Source organism: Cyprinus carpio, chromosome A22 (assembly GCF_018340385.1).
Source record: "Cyprinus carpio isolate SPL01 chromosome A22, ASM1834038v1, whole genome shotgun sequence".
NCBI lineage: Eukaryota > Metazoa > Chordata > Actinopteri > Cypriniformes > Cyprinidae > Cyprinus > Cyprinus carpio.
Window position 1 is genome coordinate 15,028,843 of NC_056593.1, and position 15,405 is coordinate 15,044,247.

At 33.7% G+C, this 15,405-nt stretch overlaps 2 protein-coding genes across 2 annotated transcripts; both read right to left on the minus strand.

Annotated features, from left to right (window-relative positions):
• Positions 1 to 1,119: 1,119 nt before the first annotated feature.
• Positions 1,120 to 11,242, minus strand: LOC109067602 (adhesion G-protein coupled receptor G7-like). Its single transcript, XM_042712013.1, has 8 exons — positions 11,093 to 11,242; positions 7,145 to 7,294; positions 6,720 to 6,832; positions 3,942 to 4,270; positions 2,553 to 2,634; positions 1,832 to 1,990; positions 1,423 to 1,582; positions 1,120 to 1,248 (listed from the first exon to the last, which is right to left on the minus strand). Exons 4-8 carry the CDS (start codon positions 4,243 to 4,245, stop codon positions 1,150 to 1,152), a joined length of 804 nt encoding a protein of 267 aa, XP_042567947.1. The 5' UTR covers positions 4,246 to 4,270; positions 6,720 to 6,832; positions 7,145 to 7,294; positions 11,093 to 11,242; the 3' UTR covers positions 1,120 to 1,149.
• A 321-nt stretch (positions 11,243 to 11,563) lies between these two features.
• Positions 11,564 to 12,666, minus strand: LOC122135025 (adhesion G-protein coupled receptor G7-like). Its single transcript, XM_042712471.1, has 3 exons — positions 12,429 to 12,666; positions 12,230 to 12,321; positions 11,564 to 11,717 (listed from the first exon to the last, which is right to left on the minus strand). The coding sequence occupies exons 1-3, from the start codon at positions 12,546 to 12,548 to the stop codon at positions 11,564 to 11,566; spliced, it is 366 nt and encodes a 121-aa protein (XP_042568405.1). The 5' UTR covers positions 12,549 to 12,666.
• Between the last annotated feature and the right edge of the window lie 2,739 nt (positions 12,667 to 15,405).

A 15,405-nucleotide genomic window follows, 5' to 3' on the forward strand; every position in this document is an offset into this window, starting at 1 on the left:
GGTAAGATGTCACGTCCCATTGCCACGGTTGCTGTATGGCTGCTGAGCAGCTAGGTCACCGGCTCAGCTCCCCAGCGAAAACCTGGTATGCATTGCACCTGCTGACTTCTTATACTCATGCTGTGATCACCGGCAGCTGGATGCAATAATTGCACGCCAATGTGCATTGGCTCATTTAGTTTACACTCAAAGTAGATTGGACTATCGATATCCCAATTCATCAGTCACCAACATGACGTCTCCATTCCCTCCTTCAGGGAATGAGGGTTACCATACGTAACCGAGACGTTTCTTAAACTCCTACACAAAAATGGTGCAGTAATATGCAGTAACAGTTTTATTTATCATCCTGAAGAACCTTTTGTAAGTCTATGGCTACCAGCAACTGTTTGGTTATCAACATTCTTCATCGTATCTTATTTTTGTGTTCAACAGAAGAAAGAAACTGATACAGGTTTGGAATAGCATGAGGGTAAGTAAATGATGACATACATTTAATTTTTTGGTGTACTATTCTCTTAATTGTCTTCCTTATAAACCTGGTTTGCTAAGGATCTTGTCTATGTTTGGGGTTGGTTTGTCATGTTACTCCTGTGTTGTTCTCCTGTATCTTTCTTGTGGCAGAGTTTCGATTTACTTTAAAAAAATACTGTTAGATCTTAGATTAGATTAGATTTGTTTATTTTAGATTATATCTTCATTTTGCCTTTTGTGAAACCTACCCATGACTACCCATGTGTTAATATATAACAAATATTACTTTAAACTATTGTTATGTATTGTTTCACATTGCCTGAACCTTGAGAGCAATAAAGAATAAATAAAACAAACCACATTCATTATTTTCAGATAAAGTTTTTTTATGAGTACAATGTAAATTCCATAATTTGTTCTAAAGCAAGTCCAATAAAAATTAAAGACTAAAGTAAAGGTTAAAGGACTGTTTGCATTGTAATATCTGAAATTTCTATCAACTTTACTTGTACAATATGAGTATATGAGACTATGCATTTGATATTAATTTGAATTAAAATAAATGTCACCAGACAAATGGTTTTCTATCAAAAATACAGTAGTTTAAATTAAAATAAATAAAATAATAAGAGTTGTATATGATAGTGTCTGTTGTTCTCTTTTTGTGTCCATTTTTTAATGCTCCCCCTTTGATTCAGTCTTAGAATCCAGTTTATTACGAGTCCTTGTCTTTAGAAAAGACTGCAGTGTGAATAAAATGAAAATCTGAACACCCTTTGAAGGACAGAAAATTTAGTGGTCAGTCACCAATCAATGCAAGATGAAGATATACATAATATCTTAAAACATCAGCTTAAATAAATCTAACAAAAATCTTTTCTGAACATCAAAAACAGTCCTTAGTGTCAGTTTATCAAAAATAATTATAAGTATTGTGTTTTAATGTACCTGTGTTGTGTTGCAGAGACAGAAGACCACACTGAGAATGATGTAAAGTGTTTTGTCATGAGTAATGAGCACAAAGTAACCAACGATCCAGGACAAACCGAGCACAACAGCCAAAGAGAAACTACTCAAAATCTTCTTCTTCATAGGAGTCCCTCGTGAGCTAAAGAACCAAAATGAACATTTAAATAATATAGAAAATACAGTGATAAAAATTTACTATTACAGAACTGCAAATGTTGCAACTCTGAGAATTAAACCTCAGATACTGGTCACATGAATTCAAATTATTTTCAAACCAAAACTTATTATATTGTAGTAAAGGAATGTTATTAACAGCATCAATTCAGTTTACATTAACATTGAACTTTGTTTGAAACATGGACCATTTGTTCACGGTTCAGTTACGTACCTCTTGAGGTTGGGATTCGCACAGCAGATGGTTTGAGAGAAGTAGACAAGCAGAGATGTGTTAAAACACAACATGACCGCTAGAGGGAGTAAGAAACCCCACAACATCGGCCGCTTCGGGTCAAACCTTCCCGCCTTGTCCAGAGACGCCAACCAACAACTACAACAATAAGAAGAGAAATACAGACCGAGAAAAACTGGGGAATGTGCAAGTAATGTTCTACATTAAACATATTTTGTTTGCACCCAATACTACAAATAAAATGTTATATATTTTTTTGTGGGATAACCACATCACTTCCCTGATAGCACATGTACATCACAGAGTCTATTTGACGACTGCATTTACATCTGCAAGACATATTTTTTAGAATATTTGCTCATCGACAATACATCTATAGGACATTTCCTATCAGATGAAAAATAGACATTTAGAAAATGTCTTTAAGATGTTAATGATTTAGAATTAATATAAATCTGACATCTTAAAAATATCAATCAGATGTTTGTACACAGCAGATGCTTTAAAGATCTTTAACAGACATCTTGCAGACATACGTGTGCTATCTGGGAAGAGTTTTTTCCATTTACTGAATATTATTCTTCAAGTTATTTAACTCTAGTGGCTAAAGAAGTGGAAGTCTTGCACATTCACAGAAAATAGCTCACTTCTGCTGTGAAATATAAAGTGGATAAAGCAATAAAAACGATTTTTCACTTACAACTCCTCTTGTCGATAACCTAAAGGGTTCCTAAAGCTGTAGGTGGTGGACAGTGAGATGCCGACAATAACAGCAGGCAGACCTAGACATATTGTATATGAATGTGATTTTTCAGAATGATTATGATAAATGATATGACTATCCTCATGTTCCTTTCTCAATTTATATCTTGAGATTGGGCTACTTTTGCTCACTTAAAGTTAATCTTTAATAATAAGAAAAAAAATAATAACAGTTAAATGCCATCTTCAGCTTATCTCAAAAAGAATATCAATTTCCATACTGTACTTTATAATGTGAAGCCTAAATTCATATATAGCATTTATATTTAAATGATTGTTTATTTACTGTTATAGTAGTATTTTAACTAAATAGTATAAAATTTTAATATTAACATACTATAACATGAAATCAGTATCAGTCCGAATTTTACAATTAAAGCTGCAGTCCGTAAATTTTGCCTCTGTATCGCCATTTCTGTTTGAAAACCTGTGTGCGGAATTATCTTCCTTGCATGGGTTGTGGTTCGTCAGTCACCACACCAGTGTGGGTATTTACTGTACTTCGCAATAACATATTCTAGCCTATGTCTTGGAAGATATGGCCCAAATAAAAATTTTCACTCTATATTTTCATCTGAACAAGTAAGTAACAAGTCTGCCATGTTTGTTCTGACCAACTGAGGAAAAAAGCATTACAATAAATTGTGCTACCAATGGTGATTAAGTGTAACGATCGCTTAGCTCATATCACATCAAACCGTGCAAATTATTATTATTGTTAAACTTTATTCTCAAATTCTTAATGTTTACAACATCAGCATTGCCTATTGACTATGTGTATCAGAGTGAGATTTCAGTTTCTGTACAGTCTAATCTCTAATTGTCATAACATTTGAATTTCATTTTAAGAAATTATTTTAACCCAAAAGGAAAGCAAATTATGTTCCCTTGTTTTCTTTAAAATACAGATCTTGTGTAATCCCAGGCTATCTGTAATCAGATGCACATTTGAAACTGGAATATAATTTAATTTCATTAACATGTGTTTCATAAACCCATAATTCCTTCTGGATTACAAAGTGCCATCAGAATGATAAAATGAATTATTCTAGCTGCTGTGAGAAAAGGCTATAAATGATCCGACACCTGCAGGATCCTTACATGCGGTAGCCTAGTAGCCATGCTCGAAACCTACCCATACCACTCAAATTAGAAAACATTATTATAAGCTTACCGTTGTGAATCGGGCGAAAGTAAGGCAATAGTTCTGAACACTGGCTGGTCATGTACTTGCTCAAATATTCATTTCGGATCATTTTTAACCAAAAAATGTTATGGACTGCAGCTTTAAATATAAACAATTTAATACCATATTGTTTAAATGTACCCCAGCCAACTGTCATGGCGATGGTGCGGAAAGCTCGGGGCGGACCGTTGAGGGCATTTCTAATGAGGAAAAACACATGAGCCGCATAGAGGATGTTCCAGGCAAATGTGGACAGTAGAAAGTACTGCAACAGAGCTGTGATTGCTGTACAAGGACCCTGATCGACTTTCCCCTGCAAATCTGAAGAAGGAATAACATTCTGCTCTGAAACTGACGCCTTTGAGCTCTTGACCGGGTTGTTGATCCCAAAAATGAAGAGCAGGTAATAGGTGGTCATGCACAAACAGATGTTCACTAAGAGCATAGTGGAGTTGGCTCTTCTCTGTTTCCTGTAGAGTTTATGAAAAAAAATAATCAGGAGGATTAATCTAAAATAAATAAATCAAAATACACTTTAATTTTGACAGTTCCACAAACCAGGGCCTGTATTCACAAAACATCTTAAGGATAAAAGTAGGTGGTTATCCCAACTCTGAATTTTCCTTTGATTATATCCTTGTTTTAATTAGCCAGCTGAGCAAGAAGTAACAGCTGTTCTTCTGTCCAGTGTTTTTTTTTTTTTTCTAATGTTTGCATGTATTGCTATCAGTCATGATTATTCTACTCTGTTAATTAAAAGGCTGTTTATGTGATTATTATTTTATTGTTTTAGAGAAGCATACATGTAATAGGCTGACAATTAGCTGAACACATACTTGTTTAATTAGTGACACTTTGCCTGCATTTTAAAATCTTTATTTGAATGTGGCCACATTTTTATTTTTAAACCTTTATATATGGCAACATCTTGCTCTACGATATTTCTATGAATAAATCTCTGACAGAGACCCATCCCCTATGAGCCAATCACTGTGTGCATAGTTAGAAAGCACGCTGACATCATCCATAGCAACAAGGTCAACCCCGCCCTTACTCTTAGCTTCTCTCTATTCCTTAGTAAAAGTATTGTGAATAGGTTTTAAGAGAAAACTCTTAGCTAAAAACTTTTACTGCTATTTAGGAGAACTCTTAGAGGTAAGATTAAATGTTTTGTGAATACGGGCCCAGTTCTATAGAATTACTATTAGTTTGGTGGACATAATACAATAGAAATACATGATCTGCAATAAATGTTGCAATATAAAATATATATATATAATTGATGCACTGATACTAAATTCTGGGCAGTATGCTGATAATTATTTGCTTTTTATGGTGAAATAAATTTGACACATGAACAATAATAAAATTTTATACTAAATAAAATTAATTTAAAATTAAATTAAAAATTAAACACTAAAAACTCATTTTAAATTGTAAAGGTAAATTGTAGCATCCCAACATTATATTGTACAGTATGAAACATTAGCATTCATTGATTTGCTATCCAATATAGATGTGGTCCCAATATATCAGATAATATAAAATAATATAAAAAAATAGAATACAGAATGGATTTGAATTTTATTTTTATTATTATTATTATTAATAATAATAATAATTTTATCTTATACCATTGGCAAAATACATTTTTTATGCACACATATCACTAAAAATTGCTAGAATTATGCTTAAAAATATAAATAAATAATGTATGGAGAACTTTAATTATTTCAATATATTTTATGTAACCAAATAAGTTTTGTTTTGTTTCTAAATACATTTACCATGATTAAGAATATTTCAATATTTTTCTGGAAAATAAGACAAAGAAAAAAAAAATAATGAATAAGAAAGGCTTATTTTCCTCAGTGAAGCATGGTAATACCATGGTAATATTTGAAGTAGACGAAAGTACCCTTAATATTGCAGTATGGTTCATTCAATAGTATGAAATCAAAGTAGGGCTGCACGGTTATGACAAAAATCATAATTGTCGATTATTCCCTTGAAATTGTAATTGCGATTATTAATTACAATGATCACAATTTGTGTTAAATTATGTTTTGAATATCATTAAACCAATGTTTGAAGGAACTGCATGCCATATATTTATATACAGTAAAAATAAACAAGCTGAAAACACTCAAACTGAAAAACGTTTTTTTTTGCTTTTCTATAATATTAAAGGGTTAGTTCAACCAAAAATGAAAATTAGCCCATAAATTACTAACTCTCAAGTCATCCTAGGTGTCATCCTAGGTGTATATGTCTTTCTTCTTTCAGAACAAATCAGTGGGAGTTACAAAAACGCATCAATTCACTACAAGAGGACATTGTTCACAGTTTTTTTTTTTTTTTTTTTTTTTTTTTTTAAAGGATGGGTGCTTTTTATTTAACTTCTTTTGGACTGATGCACTGCAACACCCACTGAGTGGCATTAACCAGCTTGAAAGATCAAAGACAATTTTTAATATAACTCCAAATGGATTCATCTGAAAGAAGAAAGTAATATACACCTAGGATGACTTGAGGGTGAGTAATTTATGGGCTAATTTTCAATTTTGGGTGAACTAACCCTTTAAGCCTCAAATGTCAACGATACATTGTATTGGTTTTTCTTTAAACAAGAAAAAAGTGAAAATATGCACGATATCATAATGTCATACTAAAACTAAATAAAAACAATGGATGAAGAAAAAAAAATACACATCTTAAGCATGTAGAATACCATAAGTGGACTTATGATTAATTGCTGCTTTGAACAATTATGTAATTGTGGCATCCATAATTGTTATTGCGATTAGAAATTTGATTAATTGTGCAGCCCTAAATCACAGTTTACAGTGGCATAATTATTTTTCCATGGTACAGTACAGTAATGGACTATTTATTCTTAAGTGTATCCAGTGCATTTACCTGGTCTTAATTTGATAAACTGCGGTGAGGACCAAACCCACAATAGACAGACTGCATCCCACAATGCTGATCCAGTTTAAAGCTTCAGAATAAGTGTAGTCTGCTCTAAAGCTCTACAAAGAGAGAGAAATCTCGATAATAAATATATACAGTTCACCTACATACACCAAACATTAAAGTGCTCTGTGTATTTTTACTAACTACTATATTAGGTAAGCTGACATAACAAATGAAGTTAGCTTAGCATCATGATAACGGCAGATTCCCTTGAAATGAATCGTGTCTTCTGTGCCCTTAACGCAAGGAACATTATTTACTGCATACATAGTGAGTTTCTATAGGAAATTATGTTCAATTATGCTGCCTATCTAGGCAGCTCACTAGCTTTTAAAGCAGCTTTTTTAAAACATGTATGTTAAACTAACCACAAGAACTGCAAAGTTGGTGGTGTGGTTACATTCACAGTGCACTCCACTGGGATCTCGTATTTTGACGCAGCCCTCTGTTCTCCAGTCTCTGTGAGTGTAGTCCCAAAACACACATGCAAAGTCGTAAGATGTTGAGCCAGATGTATTCTGGAAACATAAAGACACAATATATATATATACAGTCATGGCCAAAAATATTGGCACCCTTGGTTAAATATGATCAAAGAAGGCTGTTAAAATTAATCTGCATTGTTAATCCTTTTGATCTTTTATTTAATAAAATCACAAAAATCTAACCTTTCATTGGATAATAAGAATTTAAAATGGGGATAAATATAATTTTGAAAGAAATGTTTTTTCTCAAATACACGTTGGACACAATTATTGGCATCCCTAGAAATTCTTATGAGTAAAATATCTCTGAAGTATATATTCCCATTCATATTCACAATTTTAAGCACTCCAGGGTGATTATGAATATGAAATTATCCAGCCATGGATTCCTGTTTCACAGAAATATAAATAGGAGGGAAAACAAAGCCCAAATCCCATTAATCATCCATTAGAATGAGAAAAACCAAAGAATATATTTCTGATGTGCAGCAAAAGATTATTGAGCTTCACAAATTAGTGAAGTGGCTTTAAGAAAAGAGCAAGAGCAGTGAAAATTCCCATTTACACCATCAGAGCAATAATTAAAATTTTCCAATCAACAGAAAATGTTACGAAACTGCCTGGAAGAGGATGTGTGTCTATATCGTCCTAATGCACAGTGAAAAGGAGAGTTTGAGTGGCTAAAGACTCTACACGGACCACAGCTGGAGAATTGCAGAAAATGGTCTCGGGGTCAGAAAACCTAAAAAAAGCAAAAAATTGTCAAACAGCACCTACATCACCACATGTTGTTGTTTGTGAGGGTTTCAAGAAAAATTCTCCTCACTCATCCAAAAACAATCCCCAGCATATTCAGTTATCAGACACGACTGAAACTTCAAACGGGAATGGCTTCTATAGTCAGATGAAACTAAAAAAAATAGCTTTTTAGCAGCAAACACTCAAGATGGGTTTGGTGAACACAGGAATAAAAAGTACCCCATGTGTACAATGAAATATACTGCTGTATTTTTGATGTTGTGGGCCTATATTTCTGCTGGAGGTCCTGGACATCTTGTTTAGATACATGGCATCATGGATTCTATCAAATACCAACAGATAAAAAAAATCTATAAGTGACTGACTCTGTTAGAAATCTTATAATGGGCCACGTTTGGATCTTCCAACCATACAATAACCCAAACACAAACCTCAAACAACACAGAAATGGGTCACTGAGAACAAAACCAAGCTTCAGCTGTGGCCATTCCAGTCCTCTGACCTGAACCCTATAGAAAATGAGCGTGGTGAACTGAAGAGAAGAAGCACCAACATGGAGCTGGGAATCTGAAGGGTCTGGAGAGATTCTGGATGAAGGAATAGTCTCTGATCTCTTGTCAGGTGTTCTCTAACCTCATCAGACATTATAGGAGAAAATGTAGAGCTGTTAAACTGGCAAATAAATGTTTCAAAAAGTATTGAATAAAAGGGTGCCGTTAATTGTGGCCAGTGTGTATTAGAGAAAAACATTTATTTCATAATGATATTTCCCCCCATTTTAAATTCTTATTATCCAATGAAAGGTTAGATTTTTGAGAATTTCTAAAATAAAAGAACAAAAGGATTAACAATGCAGATTAATTTTCACAGCCGTCTTTGATCATATTTACCAAGGGTGCCGATATTTTTGGCCATGACTGTATGAGACTAAACATACAAAAATTTTAAAATGCAAAAATAATAAATTGTTATTACTTTAAAATAAATATACAATTTAAATAGAAATGCACTCAGTAATTTTAACTAGTTAGCTAATTAACTTGTATTCCTAATTTATTATTTCCTTATTACATATTAATTAATTAAAATTATGATTTTAAATATGTGTGTTGAATTGTTTCAATTATTATATTGATGTACTAAATTATTCATTTTTTAGGTTTATTTATTTTTTTTTAATGTAGAATGCAATGTTGTGGATGTTTCAAATTTCAATATTTTATTCAGAATGCAACATAGATGACATACTGTATCAAAAGTTTAAACTGAGAAAATGCATCATTTTAAGGGAAAAATAAGTTGATTTTAAATTTCATGGCAGCAACACATCTCAAAAAAGTTGGGACAAGGCCATGTTTACCATTGTGTGGCATCCCCTCTTCTTTTTATAACAGTCTGCAAATGTCTGGGGACTGAGGAGACAAGTTGCTCAAGTTTAGGAATAGGAATGTTGTCCCATTCTTGTCTAATACAGGCTTCTAGTTGCTCAACTGTCTTAGGTCTTCTTTGTCGCATCTTCCTCTTTATGATGCGCCAAATTTTTTCTATGGGTGAAAGATCTGGACTGCAGGCTGGCCATTTCAGTACCCGGATCCTACTTCTACGCAGCCATGATGTTGTAATCGATGCAGTATGTGGTCTGGCATTGTCATGTTGGAAAATGCAAGGTCTTCCCTGAAAGAGACGACGTCTGGATGGGAGCATATGTTGTTCTAGAACTTGGATATACCTTTCAGCATTGATGGTGCCTTTCCAGATGTGTAAGCTGCCCATGCCACACGCACTCATGCAACCCCATACCATCAGAGATGCAGGCTTCTGAACTGAGCGCTGATGTCAACTTGGGTTGTCCTTGTCTTCTTTAGTCCGGATGACATGGCGTCCAAGTTTTCCAAAAAGAACTTCAAATTTTGATTCATCTGACCACAGAACAGTTTTCCACTTTGCCACAGTCCATTTTAAATGAGGCTTGGCCCAGAGAAAACGCCTGCGCTTCTGGATCATGTTTAGATATGGCTTCTTTTTTTACCTATAGAGTTGTAGCCGGCAACGGCGAATAGCATGGTGGCTTGTGTTCACCGACAGTGTTTTCTGGAAGTATTCCTGAGCCCATGTTGTGAATTCCATTACAGTAGCATTCCTGTATGTGATGCAGTGCTGTCTTAGGGCCCGAAGATCACGGGCATCCAGTATGGTTTTCCAGCCTTGACCCTTACGCACAGAGATTGTTCCAGATTCTCTGAATCTTTGGAAGATATTATACACTGTAGATGATGATAACTTCAAACTCTTTGCAATTTTTCTCTGAGAAACTCCTTTCTGATATTGCTCCACTATTTTTCGCCGCAGTATTGGGGGAACTGGTGATCCTCTGCCCATCTTGACTTCTGAGAGACACTGCCACTCTGAGAGGCTCTTTTTATACCCAATCACGTTGCCAATTGACCTAATAAGTTGCAAATTGGTCCTGAAGCTATTCCTTATATGTACATTTAACTTTTACGGCCTCTTATTGCTACCTGTCCCAACTTTTTTGAAATGTGTAGCTCTCATGAAATCCAATATGAGCCAATATTTGGCATGACATTTCAAAATGTCTCACTTTCAACATTTGATATGTAATCTATATTCTATCGTGAATAAAATATACGTTTATGAGCTTTGTAAATTATTCCATTCCTTTTTTTACTCACAATTTGTACAGTGTCCCAACTTTTTTGGACTCGGGTTTGTATTAATTTATTAAAATATTCATATAAATATATATGAAAAATAAATATATGAATAAATAAATTATAATAAAAAATACAATTCTGTCAATATGTCATCATGACTGACATTATTTGGATTAATTATTATATACTTATTTATTTATTTGTTTATTTATTTATATATTTTGGGCCAAGTTGCCAAACCGGTCATATCTGATCCTCATCACTTTGACCAGGGTTTATTTTGAAGTAACAACTGACTGTACGTTAATTCATATGTAGATATTCTATTGACTAATAACACAAGTGACTGAGAAACTGCTATATTTTATGTAATCACTATGATTTTACAATCATTTACCTCTGGCTTGATGGTGAACTCCACGTTATCAAGCAAGCTTCTGTCTGACAGGCTGGCCGACACCACCCTTCTCTTGGTATCGAGTTCACTATTAAATTGTTTTGAGTTGAAAAACTTATCATTTTCATAAAGCACCACTCCAATACCAAGATTTTTGTTCCCTATGGGAAAAAAAGAAGGAATAAGGTGTTCAAAACTTTGACTATTAACTATGTCCCTCAAAATGAGAACAGAAACACAAATAGTACCCTAGTCTTTCTGGGAATCATTCTGCAGTTTGATATTTAACAGGAGATCAACGGGACGTCCTGAAGAGGATGCCATGTTAGCAGCGTCTGCACCCAGACCGATTCTTTCAGGAGAATACTTTGACAGTCCTACAGTAGTTAAATGCAGCTTAGTTTCATTAAAGAATAGAAATGTCTTTCTGATATCATCACAGATGTATAATAATTACACTTTATATGAGCTTTATATGAGGTTTCGGCACTGACCCGTTGTAGAGTAGAATTGTACTTTTGGGGTCCACTTTGACAACTTGATGCTTTGCACCGCTAGGTTTGGTTGCACCAGTACACTAGAGTTACTCATGTTCAAAGCAAAATCCTCCAAAGTCTCTGTGAGACTACAGAAATTATAAAAAATGAAAAGTTAAACACATATCCATCCTAAAAACAAAAACAATAATAGTTGTCTAATAATAATAATAATAATACAATTCTTAGTCATTTTCTTCAGTAATAAAGATAGTTCAGAAGTTTACCATGGTATCTATTTTTTTCCGAAGTTTTGTTAAGTAAATAATATATCTAAATGGAAATGTTGTAAAGGGACAAATAAATATATAATATATACAATATACTGTATGCAGTATTATATATATATATATATATATATATATATATATATATTATATACAATATACTGTATTTTTTTTTTTTTCAAATTAAATTAAATCAAATATGAAAAAAGTACTAAAAAAAGGTTTACAAAAAAAAAAACAAGGTAACATTTGTTTCAATTTTACATTTTGTTTCTTTTGCATACAAATATATATAACATAAACATATTTATTTGTAATTGCTTTACATAGTGTGTTGTGTTTGTGTGTGACAGGTATGTGTGGAGTGTAATTACTTCTCGAGAGCCTTGTAAGTGTCTTCAGAGTATCGGTCTTCATCAGTGTGCATGAGCTGACTGATGGTGGCCACCACTGACTCTGCAACTGACTGTATAAAAGATATATCATCATTATTATTACAATATTATTACATTTCTACACAACGATGAAGTCAGACAAGCAAATTAACATAATGTATTGTTTGTACATTCTTACCTTATTTAACATGCTGGCGGACAGCAGGTTATTGACAGTCTTAGCAGCTGAGGTGATGTTCTGGGACGTCAGCTGCTCAGGTTTGGACGTGAGCATCTGGACACTGGAGGCAACGTACATATTCTGTTCCAGAGTCCCCTAAACAAAACGACCAAAACCATTGTGCCAATATTTGTTTAATCAAAAGCACTCAAAATGCCAGAGGTCAAACCAATGACTGAATAATGACTATACAGTAAACCTGAGGCAGTTGTAATACACACATATATATATATATATATATATATATATAATATATATATATATATATATATATATATATATATATATTTTTTTTTTTTTTTTTTTTTTTTTTTTTTTTTTTTTTTTTTTTACATTTGAAAGTGACAAAAGTGAAAGTGACTTGACATACAGCCAAGTATGGTGACCCATACTCAGAATTCATACTCTGCATTTAACCCATGCAAAGTGCACACACACAGCAGTGAACACACACCCAGAGCAGTGGGCAGCCATTTATGCTGCCGTGAATAGGGAGCAGTTGAGGGCTCGGTGCCTTGCCCAAGGGCACCTCAGTTGTGGTATTGCCAGCCAGAGACTCGAACCCACAACCTTAGGGTTAAGAGTCAAACTCTCTAACCATTAGGCCACGACTTCCCCATATAAACTGCCACAAACTTAAAATATTAATATATAAATAATTATATTTTATACAAGAAATGTATAGAATGGGCTGCAATTTTAACATTAAAATGGATAATATAATATAATATAATATAATATAATATAATATAATATAATATAATATAATAATTAACAGTGCTAAATGTGAAAAAGAAAACGGAATAAATCTCAGTCAAATCATTAATAAACACTAATGATACTAAAATAATACTCGCATCAACTTTTGTCATTCAAAATGAGTGAATTTGTTAAAATTGTCAACCAGTGTCCCATATTGAATATCAAAGACATAAATACAGACGTTGACTTTTCTTTCGAACACCTCCAGGTTCAAGCCACAGTCCAGAAGTTTAACTCCACCAAATGCTGGGAAAAGTGGTAAATTCAAACACTGAGCTGAGGCCATTGGAAAACCAGCTACAGAAGACATAAAAGACACAAAAGACCGGTTATACATGCTTGCTTCAATAACACAAACCAAAAAATAAAAAAAATAATAATATATATATATATATATATATATATATATATATATATATATATATATATATATATATATATATATTAGTTTGTCAAGATAAAGGATCTGAGATGTGATGGCCAGATATTTTTCTTTTCTCCACTAATGTATGTATATGTATATTTGTAATACTACATACCACTGGGTGTTCCTGGAGGGCAAAGCTGTGTTGAATAGCTAGTCTGACCAATCACAGTGAGTGGGAAGGTCAAACCGTTGATTGTTTCCTCTGGACAGGTATTACCTGCAATGAAATTAATAAGTCATCCTCGACCAAAACTTGAAATGGTCTTACTTATTTTATAGGCCAGAATTTAAGAGAACTCTGAAATGCATACCTGTAGGTTGAGAAGTGGTTAATAGCTGGTTAGGGATGGTAGTTGATGTTGACGAAGTGGTAGTTATGGGTGATGTGATGGTCGTAGCACTTAATGCGATGGTAGTAAGGGTGGTAGTAGTGATAACAGGGGTGGTAGTAGGATTGGTAGTAGTGGTAATAGGGTTGGTAGTAGGATTGGTAGTAGTGGTAATAGGGGTGGTAGTAGGATTGGTAGTAGTGGTAATAGGGCTGGTAGTTGTTTCTGTAGTATTTGGTACGGTGGTCATAGGAGCAAATGAAGTGGTGTTTAGATCAGTGGCGTCAGTCGTAGTAAGCAGCGTTGTAGTAGCAGCAGATGTTTGTCCATTGACATACAGTAACCTCTCATTTATAAATGCTGTTCAAACAGAAGAAAGCTATTCAGTTTAGATCAGCACTATATTTTTGGTACAATATGATTTCATATATTATTTTTAAACACTTTAAATAATACTACTAAAAGTAAAAGTTCTTTATTGGCATTCATGGTTCCATGAAGAACTTTTAACATCCATGAAACATTTCCATTGCACGAAAGTATCTTTATACTGGAAAAAGGATACTTACACTTCCAAAAGTAGGTTTTTATGGTGATGCTATAGAACAGTGGTTCTCAATTCTAGTCCTCATGTACCATCGTTTTGCACATTTTGTATGTTTCTCTTATCACTTCAGCATTTGTTCTATTCGACCGTTAGTGCCCTGCGATGTGGACATCACAGGATATTCCGCCATGATTCCATTTCAAAGGGAGTGTATATGTTCCATTCAAAGGGCATTAAAGTGTGCATGATGTGAATTTAAATCCTATTTATTTACAGAGGTTTATTATGTCACACTTCTCTAGTAAGTTTCATCTGTGTGTGAAGACTCTGCAGGAAATGGTGTAGTGCAAATTCGTGAATGAATGTTCATGTCAATCGGAACACAGTTCATTCATGGAGCTCTCTTCTAACGAGCTGGTTTTCTGAATCAGGTGTTAAATAAGAGAGACATGCAAAACATGCAGAGCGGTGGTACGCGAGGACTGGAATTGAGAACCACTGCCATAGAAGAACCATTTTGGGTTCCGCAACCCTTCAGAGAACATTTCCCCAAAAGAACCTTTCAGTGAGCAGTTCTTAAAAGAACCGTTTTATTTATTTTTTTCTTATAGTGAGGAAAATTTTAATAATCTAAAGAATCTTTTACATTTTAAAGAACATTTTGTGCAATGGAAACATTCCATGGAACCAAAGCTGCCAATAAAGAACTTATATATTTAAAAGTGTAGATTATAAAATTATTATTATTATTTTCTTTTATTTTTTTAAATCACACTATGATATATAATTGGTTCTTTTAAGAGTTTTCACTGGAAGGTTCTTTGGGGAACCAAAATGGTTTTTCTACAGTGTGTGGTGAGTTTATTTGCA

Bases quoted from the DNA above. Each gene is read 5' to 3' on its own strand.
- LOC109067602 (XM_042712013.1), bottom strand. From the start codon at position 4,245: ATGCTCTTAGTGAACATCTGTTTGTGCATGACCACCTATTACCTGCTC. The intron at 2,635-3,941 runs GTACATTTAAAC...CAATATGTCTAG, and splicing joins CGCCATGACAGTTGGCTGGG to GTCTGCCTGCTGTTATTGTC. The intron at 1,249-1,422 runs GTACATTAAAAC...TGTCCTTCAAAG, and splicing joins GTCTCTGCAACACAACACAG to GGTGTTCAGATTTTCATTTT.
- LOC122135025 (XM_042712471.1), bottom strand. From the start codon at position 12,548: ATGTACGTTGCCTCCAGTGTCCAGATGCTCACGTCCAAACCTGAGCAG. The intron at 12,322-12,428 runs GTAAGAATGTAC...TCTTTTATACAG, and splicing joins CCGCCAGCATGTTAAATAAG to TCAGTTGCAGAGTCAGTGGT. The intron at 11,718-12,229 runs GTAATTACACTC...TAATTTCTGTAG, and splicing joins ACTTACAAGGCTCTCGAGAA to TCTCACAGAGACTTTGGAGG.